The 23,396-nt window shown below is 41.6% G+C and overlaps 1 protein-coding gene across 2 annotated transcripts; it reads right to left on the reverse strand.

Annotated features, from left to right (window-relative positions):
• Positions 1-432: 432 nt before the first annotated feature.
• LOC127632792 (excitatory amino acid transporter 1-like) lies at positions 433-20,807 on the reverse strand. Of its 2 annotated transcripts, XM_052111564.1 has the most exons (10): positions 20,563-20,807; positions 16,752-17,009; positions 16,265-16,402; positions 14,893-15,100; positions 14,039-14,081; positions 13,621-13,934; positions 13,151-13,384; positions 4,268-4,462; positions 3,704-3,838; positions 433-2,284 (listed from the first exon to the last, which is right to left on the reverse strand). In XM_052111564.1, exons 2-10 carry the CDS (start codon positions 16,966-16,968, stop codon positions 2,086-2,088), a joined length of 1,683 nt encoding a protein of 560 aa, XP_051967524.1. In that variant the 5' UTR covers positions 16,969-17,009; positions 20,563-20,807; the 3' UTR covers positions 433-2,085. The 2 variants fall into 2 exon arrangements, with proteins under 2 accessions (XP_051967524.1, XP_051967525.1); XM_052111565.1 differs by lacking the exon at positions 20,563-20,807 and having other exon boundaries at positions 16,265-16,377; positions 16,752-16,812.
• Between the last annotated feature and the right edge of the window lie 2,589 nt (positions 20,808-23,396).

Below are 23,396 nucleotides of genomic sequence, written 5' to 3' on the forward strand. Positions count from 1 at the left end.
ACATAATTTTTTTCCAAATTCTCTTGTTTTTATTGCAACAGTTAAAGACTCTCCCCTCATCTCTCAGTGCATGACACTTAGCAGAAGAATTTCCAATAGAATAGATGAGATTGAATTACACTTCATTGGCAAGTGAAGTGTGATTCGATTTATCTATAAATGAATTTTACAGTATTTTTCATTCCAAGGATACTGGTGAACTTATAGAAAACACATTTCCCATGTCATGACAGCATGTCTCTCAATATTCAGACTGGTGGTCAAAATAACTGAGTTATTCTTATACCATTACTCATCACTAGAGAAAGCAGTTTTTTGTGATATGTTGTTGCTCAATGATAGTGTACTGTGAGTTGTAAGTTGTGGTTTGTTTGGACAAAAGAAACATTGGAAAATAAGTTTAATTCCTGAGACATTTATTCATCTTTACACTTTCCAGACTTTAAAATACCAAGTTACTTGAGCCAAAAAATATGCTCACAATACCTTAAAGAAAAATCAATAAGTACAATGCAACTAAAATCTAACATAAATGCTTTTAAATAGTAAATAGTATAATGGAATTTCCACATAGTTTTCATTTAAAAGTAACAATCTCCATGTGTTTTATACACTTTCTAGAATATCGTCAATTTATACCAGCACTGACAGGAGACTTTACTGGTTTGGGACAGTCAAAGACTGGGGTCGGGTGCTTTACCCAGGCACACTGGCTAGATGGGCAGCACAAACATAGCTGGCTGATAGATTAGTCTTATGAACAATAACACAACAAACAATGTAGCTTTACACAAATTGGCTGGCGAAGCAGAACCAGATAACCAGTGTAATCATTTCTAGATTCCATCACAAAATTAAACTGATTCTTCATTAAAAAATGAATCACTTCACAAACTTCTAGCTATTAAAACTGTCTTTACTGACGCCATTCTACATTTCATCCTGCTGATACATTATGTATTATCAAGAACCAACCAGAGCAAATCATTTCACTAAATGCTATTTTTAGGGGAGGAATTATACTTTAGCATACTTAAAAAGTACTTAAAAAGTAAAAGCACAGTACAGTGAAGGTAAAAGCAAAGGTCAAAGAATATAATTCAACATCAAATAAACATCTAAAAAAGTGACATCTTTACATCTTAAGTTAAATAATTAAAACACGTTGATGACGGCAAACAAAAACCAGAACATAATCTGAACTGGAAAAAGGTCCCCTTTGTGGACATGTGATGTCATCAATGAGTTTGGTTTTGCGTGTTTGAGTTAAGAGGTCAAACATCAGAACGACATTGTGTAATTAATTATGCTGGTAATAAAATGAATTTCAAAACACTCTTTAAACTTGTTTATCTTTAAATAATTAAATAATTGTAATTAAATAATTGTAACAACAGTTCTAATATGATATAATACTCTAGTAAGAGTATACTGCATTATAGCACACAACCAACACCACGTTTTATCCACTTTTATTTTAAGTTATAATGCATTATTTTCTCATAGTTATATTATAAGTTTTATAATTTGTCATTGTTTATTTAAGATCAAAACCAGCACAATATCTTCCTACAACTTATGAGTGGTCTTTTACCATTTTTAATCAAATGACAAATGGAAATTCTTGTAAACATCCAAAAGGATTCATAATGTGGTCATAATAATTTACAAATGGTCTTTGTCGGCTTTAAATAAAGTTATAAAAACTACAGTAAGTATTCTTTTAAACATCTATAAGATATTATGAAGTGGTTATAAGACACATTTGCTTTGAATATTTTTATTGTAATACTTATCAAATAAAATATTTAATAAAATCAACAAACCACATAACATTATTTCCGATGTAAAAGTGTTATCAGCTTAAACTTGCTTACATTAAAATTAACTTTTTCCTAAGAGAAAAGACTCAAAGTAACAGCTCTACAAAAGGTTAGGCACTGGCACTGTAAATTATGGATTTTTACTCATTTGCATGTCTATTCTCTTTGCAACATTCTATTGAGCACATTTAGATTTTTTTATGTTCTATTGAACAGTGGTTAATGTACACTATATTACCAGGTTTGTTTAATACCATGGCTGTTACATTGTGGTTTCACTGCTGCGGAGATTGAAAGAATCATTATCCTGACAGATCAGCTGGTACTGCTTTTCATTCTCCTCGATAACAGAGTTGATTATTTCTACATCTTGATTCTGAAGTTCCTGACGTGAAAGATGCTCAACAATTCCAGCGCCAAACGAATCTCCCAAAACATTGGTGGTGGTCCTAATTCGGTCCCTGAAGAATTACACAGATAAAATCAAACAAAATCACAATGATTCCACATATCCAGCAAAAATGTCATAAAATGCAATATTATTCAGCTAAATCTTCTTCTTGGATTGGCATATACAATATATTTTTCAAGCAAGGTTGTCCATTGTCCACGTTTCTTTAGCATGTCGCTATGTGGTTGCTGAGGGTTGCTTAACTGGCTCAAGCCAAAAGAGCCTACCTCCAAGTCTATGATATTCTGGTCCCTAGATATTGTTCAGGTCCCTCCTTTCAATGTAAGTGGGATTTTTGCCTGCTTTATTGTCTAGCAGGTGAAAATCACCTAGAAAGGTAAAATCTTTCTTCGGCAAGTTGAGAAATTTTGATATCGTTCATGTCTGCAGCACACATGATGTGTTACAACTTATGTGCTGCAGTTAATACTTTAGTTCCTTAAAGGAAAAGGTCACCCAAAAATGAAAATTCTGTAAACTCAATAATACTATTTACTCACCCTTATGCCATCCCAGATGTGTATGACTTTCTTTCTTCTGCTGAACATAAATTAAGCTTTTTAGAAAAATATTTCAGCTCTGTTGGTCCATTCAATGCATGTGAATGCTGGTCAGAACTTTGAAACTCAAAAAAGCACATTAAGGCAGCATAAAAGTAATCCATAAGACTCCATGGTTACATCCTTGTCTTCAGAGGTAATATCACAGGTGTGGGTGAGAAACGGATCAATATTTAAGTCCTTTTTTACTATAAATGTCCACATTTACTTCCATATTCTTCTACTTTTGTTTTTGGTGATTCACATTCTTTGTGCATATCGTCACCGACTGGACAGGAAGGAGAATATATAGTAAAAAAGTACTTAAATATTAATATATTATATGCTTATTTGACCTTCCAAATTTTTGTCACCATTCACTTGCATTGTATGGACCTACAGAGCTGAGATATCTTTCTAAAAATCTTAATTTGTGTTCAGCAGAAGAAAGAACATTATACACATCTGGGATGGCATGAGGGTGAGTAAATGATGAGAGAATTTTAAATTTTGGGTGAACTATACCTTTAAGTATGAGCACTTATAATAGTGATGCTTGCCTTAGCCAGCACCACTTATTACAAATATCGACTACAAATGAAGCCTTAAAGAGCAATATTCTTTTGCAAAGGTTGAAAATATACAGTACAAGTGTGGCAGAATAATGTTTCACATAATCTGTTTGAAAAAAGTTATGGCACACAACCTTGAGCCAGCAACTCAAGGAGTATTCTATGTTTTTTATTCAAAGGTTGGTATTATGGAAGCACAATGTGTTAACAGTGCCAAGAGAGCTTCAGATAGCAGACTGCATTATGTATCAATAACCTTTGAGAGAGTACTCTCTACTGGAGCTGCATGCTTCAACGTGACATTTGAGAGAGACTCACAGGAACCAGTCAACTGCAATGATCAGTGTAATGTCCTCTGTGGGCAGTCCCACCGATGTCAATACTATCACCATGGTAACAAGCCCAGCCTGAGGGATGCCTGCTGCTCCAATGCTGGCTGCAGTCGCCGTGATGCTAGAGTGAAAAACTTGGTTAAACACTGAGTTTAATGCAAAATAGCCCATTGGCAGTGTAGGGTAGTAATGGAATATATGTAATCCACATTATGTAATACACGTAAAAATGAATACACTTAAAATTACATTTTCATCAAAACATGAATTAATAAATCTAAATTTATTTAGATTTGATTCTTAAAAACTGTAATCTAAAAGATTGTGTAACTGAATAAAATTTTTGTGTAATTTGTAATGAGTACCAGACCACATTTCAAGTTACCTACCCAACTCTGCCCATTGGGATATGATTTATAACAAGGGGATAAGTGTGAAATAATGTTTTGAACATTTTTTGAGAAAATGTCCTAAGAGATTAATACTTGTATTGTAGTGGAAGATGGGGGGAAACCCCCATCTTACCCTACTTGCGTTTATCATAACCAACCTGATGGTGAGGATTTGCCCAAAGTTTAGGTCCATGTCATTGACTTGGGCAATAAAAATGGCTGCCACTGCCTCGTACAGAGCTGTTCCATCCATGTTAATTGTAGCTCCGACTGGCAGCACAAATCGCGTCACTCTTTTGTCCACGTGGTTGTTTTCCTCGAGACAACGAAAGGTGATGGGCAGGGTAGCAGAACTGAGGAGCGAAATACTTGAGTGAGTCAAAGCAATACAGTGCTGTAGAAACACAGAGTAGAGTTGGTGGAAAAGATCTGAAGCTGTTCAAATTTTTCTATGCCATTGAGAATGGACAGGGCTTTGCATGCGCTCACAATAGTTTTGTGGCCCCTCAATATACATTTACCAAGGTTTTACTACAGTAGCCATACTTTAATCATGATATTTGTGGTGAAACCATACAAATAATACAGGAAAACAAAAACTATTGAAATAAAAATCATAATTTTGTGGTTACCATGTTTTTAACACAAATATTTGTAGTAAAACCATAGTAAGCACAAGATTAACCATGGTTACTATAAGAATACAATATACTGTATTAAAAACATGGTTTCTGTCAAAAAAAAAAAAAAAAAAAAAACATGGTTACTTTTCATGGTTGTTACAATATTATTATGATAAAAGGATGTTTTTTGCCAATAATAAACTGTTGAATACTACTACAGTTATGATTACTACAATATTACTGTAGTAAAACCATGATTTCAACCAAAGACTTTGGTTACAAAAGCCTACAGAATTACCATAGTTAAACCATGGTTTCTGTCACATTGTAACTACAATCATGGTTACTATAGAATTACTATAGTAATGCCATGATTTGCAACAAAAAACATGGTTATTACATTATTACTATAGTTAAACCATGATAACTGTATTGCAAGGGAATACATAACAATTGCAAAGGACAGTAATCTATTGCAAAAGGACATGCAAAAGTACTTTATTCCTAAAACTAATTCCTGCCCTGTCCTTCAAAGGGCTCCATACTAGACTACAAATTGCTCCAGGGGTGCTGCACATCATTATTGGAAACAAAATGTTTTAGGAAATGTTTATTGACCTGTAGTACCTTGGTTCTTCCCAATATTCAGAAAATTGGTCAAACAATTCCCAATATGAAAAGGGTAATCCTTCTCTTTTGGGGTTCCCTATCGAGAGGTCTCTCCTATTGCGTAAGTAGCTTACGCTATGGGAAAACTCCGTTTCTCGAGAAATATTGAAGTCTTTATGTAAAACGCATTGCAGCTGCACAGCAGACAGCAATGAGCGAGGCAGCTTGGTCATTGGCTGTGCTGCAGCAACTTGCTCGAACCAATGACGGGGTGACTCTGAACGCGCGACCAATGGGCTATATATTAGGCGCCCCTTCATGAGAGTTCTTAAGATTTAATCTCCTTCAGCAAAGACCTTCTCTTCGCTGGATTCTCCGGATTGTTGGAGTCTTTCGCCCGCCGTCGAAAAGCCTACAGCAGGACCGCTAAGAGGACGCCGGCATCTTCAGCCGCCTTCGAAGCCTTCTGCTACGCCATCCGGCGCGCAATGCTGTATCCTTTACTGCAAGCGCTCGCCCCTGCGACGCTTTTGATTAGTAAAAGAGCAATTTTTTCAAGGCGTTGTTGCAAATGCCTTCAGCCTGCGCCTCGTGTAGAGGCCCTCTTCCTGATGGGGATCGTCACATCATTTGCACTCGCTGCCTGGGACCGGACCACGCAGAAGCTGCTCTCATTCAGGGCGGATGCCCCGAATGTGACTCCCTGGGCCTCGCCGAGCTGCGCGCTCGCTTTGCCGCTTTCGCCGCAATCGAGCCTGCTTCCACCGTGCTGCCGCCCCCTCCGTTCGAGCCGCGCAAGAAAAAGCGCCGCTCACAGAGGCTGCCAGAGCACGTAGACTTCGGTGACGTCACGCCAGCCCAGTCCCCGCGTACTTCACCGCTGCCTGAGATCTCCCCGCCGCCAGTCCATTTTATGAAGACGGACCAGCACCCCTCCAGCAGAGCGGTGGGTCTCGTCTCGTTCGGCGCATCAGGGGACGACGATGAAATGGATGACAGCCTCTCTATTGATGCTGCATCCGACGACTGGCCGGGCTCGAGTTTCGACCCCGTGCCATCGACATCAGCGGACACGAGCACGGGCACCAGCATGGACTCTGAGATCGTCCGCATCCTGTCCAAAGCCGTAGAAGACCTCGGGCTCGACTGGTCTTCTCCGGAAGAACCTGCCCGCAGCCGGCTGGACGAGTGGTTCCTGCAGGGGCGCCGGCAGGCCCCTCGACAGAGACCCTCTCCTTTCTTCCCCGAAGTGCACGACGAACTCACAAAGTCGTGGAAAGCCCCGCACTCTGCTCGCCTGAAGCCTTCTTTTTCTTCCTCGCTCTCCTCAGTGGACGGCGCAAGAGAAAGAGGCTACGAGGGAACTCCGCCCCTCGAGGAGGCTGTGGCCAACCATCTGTGCCCACCCTCCACCGCCGGATGGAAAGCCAAAGCTTCTCATCCCTCGAAGCCCTGCAGATCCACCTCAGCTCTCGCCGGTCGCACATACGCCGCCGCCGGCCAAGCTGCATCAGCGCTTCATTCAATGGTGGTTTTACAATTTACCAGGCCAAACTTCTCCGCACCATGGACGAGTCTGGACCTGAACCTGAAGCTTTCAAGGACCTGCGCAGCACCACTGACGTAGCCCTGCGAGCCACGAAGGCCACCGCCCAATCCATCGGCCGGGCCATGGCTAATTTGACTGTCCTTGAGCGCCATCTGTGGCTGACGCTAACGGAGATGAAGGACGCAGATAAGGCGCCATTCCTCCAAGCGGCCTGTTCGGATCAGCGGTAAAAGAATTCGCTAAACGCTTCACTGAGGCCCGGAAGGATTTGCAAGCTATGCGTCACTTCCTGCCCAAGCGCTCCAGCTCGTCTCACCAGAGACCGCCTCAGCAGCAGCAGCGAGCCAGGGCGGCCCCTCCCTTCTCCCAAAAGCCGAAGAGCAGACCTGAAACGGACGCTCGACGCCGCTCGCGTTCCGCTGGCCGAAGAAAGCCGCCTGAGCAACGAGGTCCTCGGCCCAAGATCGTGCTGAACCCGGAGCCTCGTAAGTCTTCCTAGCAATAGGAAGAAAAAGAGAGAGTACGTGTCTCGCAAAGGTCGGACCACTCTCTCTAAAACATGAAAAACATTACCCAGTCCCCTTACAGGCGGTTGGAAATGTCTGTACAGCAGTCAATGGGCCAGTCACAGAACTCGCTCACCTGCAATCAAACGCCGTTTTAACGGCGACACACAGAAATCACGAAAAGAGTCATTTTCTGCCTGTGTCACTAAGGGTTCACATGTCCACACTAAAGTGCGCATTCCCACATACCAATACTGTCCAAACAGTGCCAAATATTTCCCCAGCTCAGGCTGGACGTCCAATAAATGTAGATCGTGTGCCTATTGTCATGTATGCACCACTACACACAAGCACTGTTCCCACAGTTATAAACACTTCCCCAGTAAAAGCGGGAAATACTATAAAGGTAGCGCGTGTGCCTGCTGTCCTGCATGCACCCCTACACACAAACACTGTATGCATAGCCAAAAAAATCCCCGCCGCGAGCGGAAGATTTTATGAAAGTGGTGCGAGTGCCTACTACAGTATATGCACCCCCACCCATAAGTGCTGCCCATACAGTTTCAAACAGTTCTCTGTCTCATGCCGCAAACATCACAGATGCGATGCGCGAGCCAAGAGACGCCCCGCTAAAAGCGGGAAGCTTTATGAATGTGGCGCGCGTGCCTATTACGATGTATGCACCCCCACCCGAAAACTCTGTTCATACAGTTTCAAGCATTTCTCCAACTCATGCTGCAAGCATTTCGAGATAGCGCGCGTGCCTGTACTCTCACACGCACCTCTGCACTCGGCACTCAATACGGCAGCTCAGCTGCGCCTCTGAGAGCTGTAAACTCAGTGTTAGCACAAGGCAATTTGCCGGTGGGGCCCATACGTCACAGCGACATGCCCCCAGCCAGCATTCAGCCCATATCTGTGCGAGCAAAAGCCTGGGAAAAAATCCCCGACATGCCGAAATGGGTTTTGAACATAATAAAACACGGTTACTCACTTCAATTCGCTCGCAGACCACCCCGCTTTTCAGCGGTGGTCGAGACAAAAGTGAGGAAAGATGTGTCACGTTCTACGCACCGAGGTGCTCAAACTGATAGAGAAGGGCGCTATAGAAACTGTTCCTCCCTCTATGAGCCAGGCGGGTTTTTACAGCCGCTATTTTCTCGTCCCGAAAAAGGACGGTGGCCTCCGCCCCATCCTAGATCTCAGACATCTGAACAAAGCTTTAATGATTCGCTCGTTCAGAATGTTAACAACCAAACATATCCTCACGCAAGTTCGCCCCGGGGATTGGTTTCTATCAGTGGATTTGAAAGACGCTTACTTTCACATTCCGATAGCGCCTCATCACAGGCCTTTTCTGAGATTTGCTTTCAAGGGACAGTCATACCAGTACACAGTACTACCATTCGGCCTATCATTGGCCCCCCGTACATTCACGAAATGTATGGACGCGGCACTTTCCCCCCTGAGACAGCGGGGAGTGCGAATACTGAATTACCTCGACGACTGTCTAATCATAGCACAATCAGAGGGTCAGTTAACGACGCACAGATCTTGGATTATCAGCCATCTAGAATGCCTGGGTCTGAGAATCAATTTTGCAAAGAGCGTGCTATCCCCCAGCCAGAATATCTCTTTTCTGGGAATAGTGCTAGACTCAGTGCAGATGACAGCACGCCTCTCATCAGAGCGCGCTCTCTATTCGACGCCTTGCAACATCATTCAGAACGGGCGCACACGCCCCCGTCAAACGATTTCAAAGAATGCTCGGTCTCATGGCCTCGGCATCAGCGGTACTCCAGCTAGGATTGTTGCACATGCGTCCTCTCCAGCGCTGGCTCAAGAGCCGTGTCCCCACTCACGCGTGGCGCTCGGGCCGCTTTTTGATCAGAGCGAATCACGGCTGTATAAAAGCCCTGACGCCCTGGAAAGCCGTCAACTGGTATCAAACCGGCGTGACTCTGGGCGTAAATACGCGGAGAAAATGATCACGACAGATGCCTCCAAAATAGGATGGGGGGCCCTTTACGAGGGCAGGCCTGTATCCGGCTTTTGGTCAAACACGGAAAAGCGCCTACATATAAACTGTCTGGAAATGAAAGCGGTTGCCTTGGCTCTCAGAGCCCTGCTTCCGTACCTGAAAAAAAGAACACGTCCTGGTCCGAACGGACAACATGATGGTAGTTTCGTATATAAATCGCCAGGGTGGACTCAAGTCGAGCTCCCTGCACTCTATGGCCAGGGAGCTCATCTTATGGTCACAACACCACCTGGGCTCGCTGAGAGCAGCGCATGTGCCAGGCGCCCTGAACCAGGGAGCAGACATGCTGTCCAGAGACAAGGTTCTCCCAGGAGAATGGTCTCTCCACCCCCTGACGGTTCAGTGGTTATGGCAAAACTTTGGCGAGGCAGAGGTCAACCTCTTCGCCTCCAGGGAAAACGCGCAATCCCCCTTTTCTTCTCAAAGAGCACGGACGCGCTCGCCCAAGTCTGGCCGAGCCGCCCCTTGTATGCTTTTCCCCCGATCACGATGCTACCTCAGGTCATCAGTCGGATCAGGGAAGTGAGATGTGCAGTGCTCCTGGTAGCCCCACTCTGAAACAACCAAACGTGGTTTCCAGAACTGATGCAGATGATGCAATCTGCCCCATGGCCGATTCCGTTGAGGCTAGACCTCCTCAGGCAGGCCAACGGGATGATTCTTCATCCCCGCCCCGATCTGTGGGCCCTCCATGCATGGCCCCTCAACGGGTTCCCGAGAACCTCCCCAGTGGAGTTTTGAGAACCATCACTGAGGCGCGAGCACCCTCTACGAGGCGCTTGCCCAAAAGTGGAAAGTGTTCAGTGACTGGTGTGATACCAAGAGCTTGAACTCCAAATCGTGCGAGATACCAAGTGTACTCGCCTTTTTGCAAGAGCTGCTGGAGGCGGGCCGCACACCCTCCACGCTCAAAGTCTATGTGGCTGCCATAGCGGCGTCACACAATCCTGATAAAGGACGTTCATTAGGGAAAAACGACCTAATCATTCGTTTCCTAAGAGGTGCTAGGAGGATGAACCCTCCTCGCCCCCCCTCGGTGCCGATCTGGGACCTGGCCACGGTCCTGGACGCACTCAAGAGTGCCCCGTTCGAACCTCTCCGAACCGTGCACCTTAAACAGCTCTCACTCAAAACTGTGTTCTTGCTGGCGCTCGCCTCAGTCAAGAGAGTGGGCGACCTGCACGCGCTGTCATCAAGCACTGCTTGCCTGGAATTTGGAGCTAACGACTGCAGAGTTGTCCTTAGGCCAAAGCACGGGTATATTCCTAAAGTGCTCTCCGCACCCTTCAGAGCACAGGTGATATCTCTGGCAGCGCTATCGTCCCCAGCAGACAAAAGCAACGCTAATTTACTCTGCCCGGTCAGGGCGCTCAGAGTATATTTGGAACGTTCTGCCCTGTTCAGACAGACGGAACAATAATTTGTATGCTTTGGCGGCCGCACTAAAGGTCTCGCAGTCTCAAAGCAAAGAATATCGCGCTGGATAGTGGATGCTATAGCGCTAGCTTATGAAGCCAAGGGCCTTCATTGCCCCTTAGGCGTCAGAGCTCACTCTACGAGGAGCATGGCCTCCTCGTGGGCTTGGTCGAGTGGGATACCCATTGAAGATATTTGTGCGGCGACGGGCTGGGCCTCGCCTTCGACATTTATCAGGTTTTATAACCTACAGGTCCCCTCATTGCATTCCAACATTCTATCAGCCTGACTGTAGAATGGACTGGAGTATGTATACGCTGAGCATTATCTACTCCCTTACAAGGTCCGTCTCTGACCGACTTAAAGGATTTTTTATGCATATCAGTACATAGAAAACTCAGTACATAAGATATGTGCTTGTCTTTGTACTATGAGTGCCCCACCATGGACCACCTTGGAAGGGCGCTCTATACTATCCCATTATGTAGCTCGCTGTTGGCCGGCTCGTGGAATAATCACTTTGCTTTAAGGCTCAGGCATCTGCCTCCGGCTTTATAGAGCGAAGTCAGCATGCACGGCGTTTTACATGGTGTTCCCATAGCATAAGCTACTTACGCAATAGGAGAGACCTCTCGATAGGGAACGACTCGGTTACTAACTTAACCTTGGTTCCCTGAGAGGAGGGAACGAGTATTGCGTAAGCTGCCGTGCTAGTGCTTGGTCAGTTCGCTTCAGTCGATTGAACCTAAAGAACTCTCATGAAGGGGCGCCTAATATATAGCCCTAAGCCACGCCTATCTTGGCGGGCTCTGAGCGCGCGACCGCGAAGCGCGCGCCCATTGGTCGCGCATTCAGAGTCGCCCCGTCATTGGTTCGAGCAAGTTGCTGCAGCACAGCCAATGACCGAGCTGCCTCGCTCATTGCTGTCTGCTGTGCAGCTGCAATGCGTTTTACATAAAGACTTCAATATTTCTCGAGAAACTGAGTTTTCCCATAGCGTAAGCTACTTACGCAATACTCGTTCCCTCCTCTCAGGGAACCGAGGTTACGTTAGTAACCGAGTCGTTTTATGTTATGGGGTTGAAGATCAGTGCAAAAATGTAACAGCCTTATGCCGGTGACACACTAGCAGACACAAAACTGCTCGATTTTTGCCAAGGGTGTCACACTTGCAGACTGTTTTTCTGAGATCTTGCTCTCTTTGGTCGAAGGTATGACACACATGCCGATTAAGAATGGTGGTGGGGTAACAAACATACCGACTCACCACAACTCTCTCTCTCTCTCTGATTCCCTGTCACATGTAGCTCACCGAAATAACAACAGGAGTACCGCATAAACAATTGTAATAGAGTGATTTAGGATGCGATTCAAGGAATAACTTTACCTTGTGAAAGTGTGAAATTGTGTATTTATCCCCTCGAGGCTTGCCATAGTACGTGTATGTCATAGTAAAAGAAGAAGCTCATTGGTCACTTGAATAGAACACCACTGCAACAGAATATTTGTTTCTGTCGTGTTGGATAACTTTTTTTTTTCCATTGCTGGAACCATTAAATCAGTGGCGAGTGGGTAACTCAGTGGACGCTGACTATCACCCCTGGATTTCGCTAGTTCATTAGTTTGAATCCCAGGGCATGCTGAGTGACTCCAGCCAGGTCTCCTAAGCAACCAAATTGGACCGGTTGCTAGGGAGGGTAGAGTCACATGGAGTAACCTCCTCGTGGTCGCAATAATGTGGTTCGTTATCGGTGGGGCACGTGGTGAGTTGAGTGTGGATGCCACCGTGGATGGCATGAAGCCTCAAGTTGTCTCTGTGGCAACGCGCTCACGTGATAAGATGCGCGGGTTGATAATCTCAGACGCAGAGGCAGCTGGGATTCGTCCTCCACCACCCAGATTGAGGCGAATCACTACGTGGCCAAGACTTAAAAGCACATTAGGTATTGTGCATTCCAAACTGGGAGAAAAGGGGAAACTTTTTTTTTTTAAATCAGTGGGGAGTCCCGACGGACGATCTCGGAAGCTCACAACTGAAAATCACTGGAAAAATCGTCTAGTGTGGCGCTAGCATTAGCTAGCAAATAGCACATTATATACATTCAATATTCTTGTGCCAACTGTCCTCTTTGTTTAATGAGTAACCTGCTCAGTTAACTGTCATACCAGCAAACTATACACAATTTTTTTTTTTGCTTTGATAAGAAACAGTTTTCCATAACATAAAAGTAAAGTAATCTTAAAGTTGTTATGGTGAGTGTCCACTGGGGGCTCTGTACTGCACCCACTGTGGTTACCTGGATGAGGTGCCGAAAGCAGTGATCAGAGCCTGCAGCAGCCCAGCAATGAAGGTGTACGGATTCTTCTTGGTCACCACAAAGAAGAGCAGAGGTAGAACAAACAGGCCGTGGATGAGCAACCCGACAATAACAGACACCGTGTACATCCCTAACTGTCCTCCCACCTGCGCAAGATCCTTCATCTCCACAATCTTCCCTGCAATCAGGAAGAGGATGCCCACCGGAGCATACCTGCCCAACAAGGTAGAGATGTGACAAGAGGAAGATATTTTACAGAAAAGATGCTGCCATAATGAAATTTGAGGCATTGGGACAACAGTGAATTTTAACATAGAGCATTTAATGTATTGATTTTATATTTGAACATAAGCTTAGCATCATTGAAAGTCAGGAATTTGTGCATCTGTATTTGGGATTTTTTAAACATCAGGAGGGTTATTATCAGAATAACATAATCAAACACTAACCAGATAATAATAGCCACCAAGCGCATTATGGCCTCATTCAGACAGTCAAAGAAGTCCCGCAGAGCCTGGCCCTGCTGTTTCATGTTTCCAATCACTAAACCAAAGCACATGGAAAAGACCACCAGCCCCAGGGCATTCACCCCATTAGAAGAACCTGAAACTGGTACAACCTCTTCCAGTGTCTCCTGGACGGTCTGCAAGATTGTGCTGAAGTTAGACACCTGGCCAATATCTGTAGAGTTGATGCTGTCTGACACATTGACCACAATGCTGACATTTTCGATCAGTACAGTCTTCTTGTATAGTGTTTTATACTGAAAGAAAAGATGGATGAATGGTTATTTCTGTTACTTATCCTTGATGAGAGATTGTGGTGCATTATTTAGATAAATCTGGCTGTTGGATAGGATATACAAACCTGTTTGAAACAGGCCTCAACTAAATTTGGTGGAAACATATTTCTGTAAGAACAATGAGAAAAGTCAGACCCCAAAACATCTCAAATATAAATACTGATTGTACGAGCAAACGTCTCAGGTTACACATGTAACCTCAGTGCCCTGAGATGAAGGGAACGAGACATTGCCTTCTACACAACTTTGTTGAAACCCTTATACAATAACACCAGTCCTCTGATTGGCAATGCTGTCTAAGCCCCGCCCCTGTAGGCTCGCAGTCTGCCTATATAAGCAGGCACTCAGTCACCATTTCTTCAGAATTTTGACAAAGAGTAAGTCACTCGTATTATGAAACTCTGAATTATTAGTGTTGCCAGCTTTCGTAATATATCATTCCTTTCATCTCAGCGTACCGAGGTTACATGTGTAACCGGAGACGTTCCCTTTCGATTCAGTGTTGATCAATGGCGAGCGTCTGAACCCGTTCACCGAGAGCGTCTTCCACGGCAATGTGGAGAACTCTTCACCGGAACACACAGGGGAGCGGAAAGCCTCTAAATGCAGGCGCTGAGCACAGGCAACAAGTCATCCTGTTCACATCTTGCTGATAAGTTCTGTCCACTGTAAGTGTATATCAGCAACAAAGCAGAAAGGGTTCCAAGACAAAGACGAAGTTCTTAGTCTTGAAGGAAGTAAATTCTGAAGAAATGGTGACTTTGAGCTGCTTATATAGGCCGACTGAGTGCCTACAGGGGCGGGGCTTAGACACGATTGTATAAGGGTTTCAACAAGGTCGTGTAGAAGGATACTTCCCATAGTGCTTGCAGCAATGTTGAGTGAACTGAATCGAAAGGGATCTAAACTTTCCCCCCACCTTATCAGGTCCAGAAAGGCATCAGCAGCCTGCACTGCCTCAATGCTGCCACTAGAGGCCATCAGACTGTCCCTGCTCCCTTTCCCTGGCCTGATAAGAATCACCATGACAATACCGATGAAAACAGCTATAAACGTTGTCACCATGTAGTAGATGATGGCCCGAATTCCCATCTTCCCAGATGCCTTGCTGTCTAAGGATGAGATTCCTGCAAAGACAAGCAGTAAAGTCTTGCACCTAGAGCAAACGTCTATGATTGGACATTCTTATTGAAGTTAAAGAGATAGTTCACCCAAAAATGAAAATTTTCTCATGATTTACTCACCATTCAGGCATCCCGGATGCAATTGACTTCTTTCTTCTGCATAACACAAATTACGTTTTTTAGAAGAATATCTCAGCTCTGTAGGTCATCACAATGCATTTGAATGGGTGGGTGCCAAAATGCTGAAGCTCTAAAATCCACATTAAGGGAGCATAAAAGAAATCCATATGACTCCAGTGGTTAAATCCATGTGTTCAGACATGATAGGTGTGTGGTTTCTTTTTTTTTCTTTTTAATCATAAATTATCCTCCCTGCCCAGTAGGGGGCAATATGCATGAATAATGTGAAACAACAACACAAGAAGAAGATTGTGAAACTAAGGTAGAGATTGACTGAGCAAGGAGACGAATTTGTAGTAAAAAAGGACTTAAATATTGATGTTTGTCACCCACATCTATCATATCGCTTCAGAAGATATGGATTTAAAGACCAGTAATGTGGAGTATTTGCCCTTATTTGGATTATCCGAATTTTGGCACCCATGCACTTCCATTGTATGGACCTACAGAGCTGAAAAATTCTTCTAAAAACCTATGCTTTTGTTCAGCAGATGAAAGAAAGTCAGACACATCTGGGGTGGTATGAGGGAGTAAATGATGAGAGAATTAAAATGTTTAGGTGAACAATCCCTTTAAAGCAATAGTTAACCCAGAAATTAAAATTCTTATCATCATTTACAAAGAAGACTTTTTTGAAGAATGCCTGGGCTGCTATTTTCCATACAATGAAAGCAAGTTCCAATAACCAGAGACTGTATGGAACCATACAGGCACCATACAATTAGTCTATAAAACTAATTTGCTGTATTCCAATACTTTTATATAAATATATGGTGCTTTTTCAGTTTTTGGAGCTTGACAGCCCCTAGTCACTATATGCTTACACTGTATGGAAAAGAGCTGCAAGAACATTCTTCAAAACATTTCCTTATGAGTTGCTTGGATAAAAGGCAATCATACCAGTAGGAACATGAGCAAATTATGTTGTAAATATAAATGGTAACTGAATTTTTATTTTTGTGAATTACTCCTTTATGGTGCTTATACCTGTGACAAGACTGGAGACGATGAGTGGTAGAACAAGCATCTGAAGCATTCTCATGAGCAGCTCTCCAGGGAAAGAAAAATACTTCACCTCCCTGATGGACAGGTTATGAGGCCTGAGAGCAAAACCAAGCAGCACCCCTGAACAATGCAGTCAAACGAAGTTAACATGAGACTAGTGTAATAAAATCCCCTAACATTGTCTGTGCTAGATATATCCAAAAAGGACGTTTTCCACAACCAATATACAGTAAAGCTTTTGGACAACAACATCAATAGATGGCTACAAATGCACAAATAAAATTATGTTAGACAGTATTATATTATAAATAAGATATACAATTATTTAAAAGTGCAAATTTAGTTTTCTAGTTTATTGGCATGTTTGGTTTTTAAACTTCCCATAACCTTCCCTACTTCTGTCATGATCATTAAAACAACTTTCTCATTACAACTGTGTGTATTCCTCCTGGCTGGTAAATTGCTTTACCTAAAGCCACTGCAGCCACAGTGAAGATTACAAATGTGTTTTTCCGAAGGAAGGTCTTGACACTGTCTCGCGTGATGCCCCCCATCTTTTGCCTGCCTCCTGACATCTGCTTCTGTAGAGCTCTGCAGAGACGATGGAGCCCCTCCTCAGCACGCTGTGGCTTCTCAGAGTCTTCACTCAGAATCAGGCTGGTGCTGTTAGGAGGCTTCTCAATCATAATCAGCTCTAATACATGATCCAGCAGGGTTTCATGGGAAACTGAGGCAGAAAATGGAGAATGTTAGCAGAACTATCGGCCATTGCAGGGTTTGAACACACAGCGTTTCAGGTACCGGCCCTTGTTATTAACTGCTACCCACCACTCCCCGGTTGTAAACTATAAGTGAGGGTGATAGCATACAAACATAGCCATGCTATTTCTGCAGTTTACTTTGCATAGTACAGGTATGTTAATTTTCTGTATGCATGGAATACCAAGATGACCTAATACATTTGCCAATATGTGCATTATATCAGTGATTCCCAACCATGTGTATGTGTACCTCAGGGACTAAAAATATATATATAGATTTTTTGGATCTTTAAGATAAAAAAATATATATATATTAGTATATTTTGTCAAAAGGTTAAAATAATTAACAATTAATAAGATGTTTAAATGATGTCCATTTGTGTGGATGACACTTATGTAACTGATCATACAGTATGTCCATTTATACAGTATACTGTTCTTTACTTAGACTTCTCCACAACAATACATTTTCCTTCATATTCTTCTATAAAATAACAGATTGTACATCTCTTAGGTCACATCCACACTAATCCGTTTTCTAACATAATCGCTTTCCAAAGTTTGCAGTATTAGAAAGCATTTTCAAAATTATAGAGGTGGAGAAAACTGTTGTTCCAGTGGGAATGAGAGGCATAAACATATCAAAATCAATACCTTTTCAATTGAAAATGTATTAGTTTGGACATGGCCTCAGGCTGCTAGTTTGAGTGGAAGCTCTAGTTTTAGGCTAGTTTAAATGTGAATAAATGTAGTATTGGCTATTTTAATCATATTAATATTTAATAACATGCAGGATACTATATGTAGGAACAAGTTTCTGGTTTGAGGCAAAATTGGATTACGAATGCTAAATATTTTTTTATTTAACCTGTTGATACACAACCGCCCACACACGGTAGTGACGTCACTCTGCTTACATTTAATATATAATTTACCGTCTATAAATATAATAAAAGTCATCTTGAAAGGCAGAGCCTTACAGCGATTTTACAGAGAAAAAAGCTTGCTGGAACCTAATTTTTTGTTAGATCATCTTCAAATTTGAAACGTAACTTCTTTAGACTTGTGGCTTTGAGAACATTATATTTCTGGGTTGTCTTGGTACTTTTATTATTTTTTTAGATTATAAAAATAGAAACTTGCTTAATTATACATCCAACTGAGCACGTGACAACAAGGTAGCATTCTACAAGTAATTAAAACGTTCATCACAGCATTATGTATTCTGTTTCTCATGCTATTTTTTCAAATAGTAGCCAATATTAAGTGTGCAGAATGCAGTGCTAGTATAGTCCAGCCAATTCTTAAAACACCACACAGCTTAATTTATTTGTTAGTTCTGTACTATATCCTGTCAATCTTAATTTGACTGTGCATTAAAGGAACAGTTCACCCAAAAATTTAAATTCTCTCATTATTTACTCAAGGGAGAAGGAGGAACGCTGCACAGTAGCTTGGTTAATTTTGGTTTAGATCTGTATTTATTTGTTTCTTTACTCATAATGGTGCATTTGTGTGCATATCCTGGATGTATGAGTGGAGAACATGAGATTACGTCGGTATCATGGCAACACAAATACATCACAACAGAGACCGCTTGGACTCCACCCTCTACTGCAGCTTACCCTCACATTGGATTATAGTTAAGTACTAAAATATTTATCTTTTTCACACCAAAAATTATTTAGAAGTATTAGAAGACATTAACTTAGCCGCTGGAGTTGTATCAATGACGTTTATGCTGACTGTCTGTAATTTTTGGAGCTTAAAATGAGAAATTACCATTCACTTGCATTTTAAGGACCTACTGAGCTAAGATATTTTTCTATAATTCTTCAAATGTGTTCTGGTGAAGAAAAAAAGTCATACATACCTAGGATCATGAGGATGAGTAAATAATGAGAGAATTGAATTATTGGGGTGAACTATCCCTTTAAGAGTATACAGGACTGTTCCTGTAGGGGGCATGGATGACCTGTTAGTTACATACACTTTTGTTTCGGCATCATAAGTGTGTAACTCCTTTAATGACATGCTGGCAAAAGTAGAACAAGCTAATTTTATGACATACTCTAATTTATTATGAAAACTCTAAATGCAAAATAAGTGTCATAATGAGATGCTTATCCTTAAGACAACAAACAAATATCACGTGACTTTCAGATAAGCTGTCCACTGACGGTCATTGTAAATTCTGTTTCAGATGCACAACAGGATGGAATTAAAAGTGTGTAAGCTCATGCCTGTTCTGGAGACAGCTGTGAGTGTGGTGTCCTTGCTGAGAGCATGGGCTCACACACCACAGCTGACTGGAGAACACAAGGTCAGGTGTAATATAATTGTTCTAAATTATAATTTAGAAACGTATACATTTTGCCTGGCATCCAACCACACAGTATGCCTTAGCAACTGCATAGCAACATCCTGTCAACTAAACACTAACATGCTAGCAAGCACTACTCACTTTTCAGAAAATCTCAAAATTAATTTAGCATAATAGGCTAATGCATATTTTATTGGATATACTGCCAAAAATGCATTAATGCATTAAATGCATTACCAATATTCCATGAAAAATATACCATAAATCATTAACTGGCCAGTAAAAGTTAGGTATGCAGAACACTAAAAATGCTCTTAATATTCCTCATTTTGCAATGTCAGAAAACATCTAAAAAACACACACACACACTTATGTGTACCATGAAGAATAACATACACATACAACACAGTGCAGGCTTATTTTGTTCTGAATAAATAAACTCGTTACCACAGAGCTATTCCACATCTTTATGCACATAACTTACATTGTTTAAATAAAGCCTTCTTATAGGTCTCAGTTCACTCACCACTCATGCTTACACAACGCTAAGGTTGGTCTCTTTTATTGGAGGACTGTGGGACTCTTCACTCCTGCACTGATTGCGTATCTGGTCGCAGGTAAAGCTCAACTCGTATGCCAAACACACTTGAAACGGTTTGTCATCTGGCCTGACCTTCATACCTTCTCTCACCAACAGGTGACCACATACCGGGCAACACTAATGTCCTTGCCGGCTGATCTAGGGCCAGTCTCCCCTCCATTGATCCCTATTTGACGAACCCATGACTGATCTCAAAGCAGCGTAAATACTCTAACATCTACTAACACCCCAGGTGAAAACTACAAAGCTGACACAGACCATAATCTCGCCCCCATTCTTTCCACTCTCCAAAAGTCAATAAATCCCCAAAAAAGAGCAGCACCTGATCTCACCTGAACATCACACACTCATGAGAAAAAACTGGGAGAAATGACATTATATTTTTATTTGATCAAGTTGCTTTCTAACTATAGCTTTTAAGGTAGTGGGTTAACATTAAGCCCACGTGACTGTCCATTTGATGTCTTAATCAGGGTACAGATGAATATTATAATAGAATGAAAAGTTTTAAAATCAGAGTAAAATTAAAATGAGTATAGGTATAGGAGAGAGAGAGAGAGATTGCATTTTTTTAAAACAACAATATAAGACTCACTCGTAAAAGCTGTTGTTGTAGTGAATCCCTCCTGTGCGTTTTGGTAACAGTGCGCGCAGCTGCGGAGCGACTGGATCGTTATGGCCGGAGATTCCGCGAAATATGCGCTCACGACGAAATAAAAGAAAGAAATTAAAACCCCCGTGAAACGACTTGAGCCGGATTTTTGCGTGGGATATAAAGGTTAGAGATTAGGGATGATTCCTGTGTAGGCCTAAAGAAAAAGCGACCTAACGTCCGACAGCGCAAAGATTCAACACATGAATAAAGTCTCATCACTGGGGGAGGCGTTTAAATCTGAGTGGATGCAGCGACAACTCCCGTTCTGCGTTTACACTGATACATTAATTCCTGTTCAATAACAGTATTAGAAGTTATTATATGTGATATGTAAATATGCATGTATATATGTTATACAGCCAATATATTATATAATCTTCTTTAAATAATGAATAAAATGGCATGCATGGTGCATGCTTTGTTGCACCAGACTGCAAGAGTCAAACGTCCTGCGTATCTCATTGCCATGACAACGCGCCTGCTTGCACTAGGGGTCCAGCTTTTTGCTCTGTAGTATGTGGGGATAATGACTTTCTACTCCGATCCACCCACTCGCCCACCTACACAGTGTCTTAGGCCTGTTGTACTGTATAAAGTCCTCTCACTCTTTCATTGCAATTTTCCCCTTGGAATCTCTAAGGAACCTGTAAATCCATGCAGGGGTTAAAGGTTTAACTTTGGCCATGCATTGTGTTTTTAAGTTCATGGATTTTCATGATGATGTGGAACAAGATTTGTTCAGGAATATCAACATTCATGTTATCATTGTGAGAACAAAGAACAATTCACATGCACGATGAGATGAGGATATGTATTTTATTTTATTTTTTAACTGATAGCAATTTACTTTTGAATCAAAGCACAGCAACACAATATGATTTACAAGAAGTTGGACGTGTTTATTGAAAAACATTGCTGTGTGTGGTATACCAGCCATTTTAATGCCTCCAGTTCCCCTAGTGGACAATTAAAGGCATTTTTACTATTTTACACAAAATTAACAAGAAAATAGATTATATAATATAACATAACATAACATCACATAACAACGTAATAATTATATAATATAACACAAAAGATTTTTAGAAGATTATCTCTGCTCTGTAGGTCCATTTAGTGCAAGTGAATGGGTGCCAAAATTTTGAAGCTCCAAAATCCACATAAGGGCAACATAAAAGTACCCCAGACGACAATAAATCCATTTCTTCTGAAGCAATACGATAGGTCTGGGTGAGAAACAGATCAATTAGTCCTTTTCCCTTCACTTTCTCCTTCTTCTGTTTTTGGTGATTCACATTCTAAGTGCATATCGCCCTCTACTGGACAGGGAGGAGAATTTATACAAAAATAAAAAATATTTAAATATTGATCTGTTTCTCACTCACACCTATCATGTCATACCAGAACACATGGATTTAAGGAGTCATATGGATTACTTTTATGCTCCCTTTGTGTGAATTTTGGAGCCGGTTCACTTGCATTGTAAGGACCTACAGAGAAGAGATGTTCTTTTAAAAATCTTAATATATTCTGCAGAAGAAAGAAAGTCATACATATCTGGGATGCCAGGAGGGACAGTAAATCATGAGAGAATTTTCATTTTTGAGTGAACTATCCCTTTAAGCTCAATCGACAGCATTTGTGGCATAATGTTGATTACCAAACATAAAAAGCAAAAATCTGGGTTACGCTGAGAAACTTACTAATTGAATGCAACCAATTTTTGGAAGGTTTAAAAAGGCAGAAATGTGAAGCTTTTAATTTTATAAAATCAAATTAATTCTTCTGTTAAAACTCATGCATTATTTGAGCTAAGTTGTTTAAACTGTAATTTTACAGTCATTTTTGGGGTTTAGGGATTGTTGACATTACATCGTCATGGCAACAATGCTGTAAAATTGGTGTAAAAATAATTTTACACAGAAACGGTTAGTAAGTGATTTTATCACACTAAAATCATGTTAAAACATTTATATTGTTTATGTCTTGTGGCTATACTTTTGAAATAGTGAGTATTTTAACATTCAAAAATTGGCCCCCATTCACTTCTATTGTAAGTGCCTCACTGGAAACAAGATTTTAGCATTTTTTTTTTTTTTTTTAAGAAAAGAAGGGGCAAGTCAAAATTCATTTTTGTGGTAATCAATATTATGCCACAAACGCTGTTGATTGAGCTCAACTTGTATTGAACCCGGAATATTCCTTTAAAAGAGAAAAGCCTGTTGATTTCAGAGAGAAGCAGCAAATAACAGAACTATGTAAAACAATTGTGTTTTTGTGAAATGTGTGTGCATATCAGTTTTCAGGGGTTTATTCAAAAATGGCTTTAACATAAAAACATGGCACAAACATTGCTTTAACATAAAAGAGCACATTTCACATTTTTGAAAGGTGTCAGTAACAGATTGCATCACTATGGAAACACAATGGCCTGCCAGAGTGTGGGTGGCATGTTGCATACATGTTTTACATTTAGCTACTGTCATTACACTTTCAGCTGCTGAGAAACAGGCATGAAACACAATGAACTATAAGTGAATTAGACTGCAATTGATGGAATTATAAAAGGTATACTTACTGTAAAATACACTAAGTGTTCACTTCATAAATGATCTGCTTAGCTGTGACAAATACCATGTCATGCATTCACTCTGTTCAAAAACTAAAATCCTAACCTGATAGTAAATACTTGTACTGGCCTTAGAATATTTGTGGTCAATTGTTTTATTCATGTATATATTTGGAATGTGACTGATATTTTATCTTCAGTTTGA

The sequence above is a fragment of the Xyrauchen texanus genome, chromosome 39, assembly GCF_025860055.1.
Source record: "Xyrauchen texanus isolate HMW12.3.18 chromosome 39, RBS_HiC_50CHRs, whole genome shotgun sequence".
In the NCBI taxonomy this organism is placed as follows: domain Eukaryota; kingdom Metazoa; phylum Chordata; class Actinopteri; order Cypriniformes; family Catostomidae; genus Xyrauchen; species Xyrauchen texanus.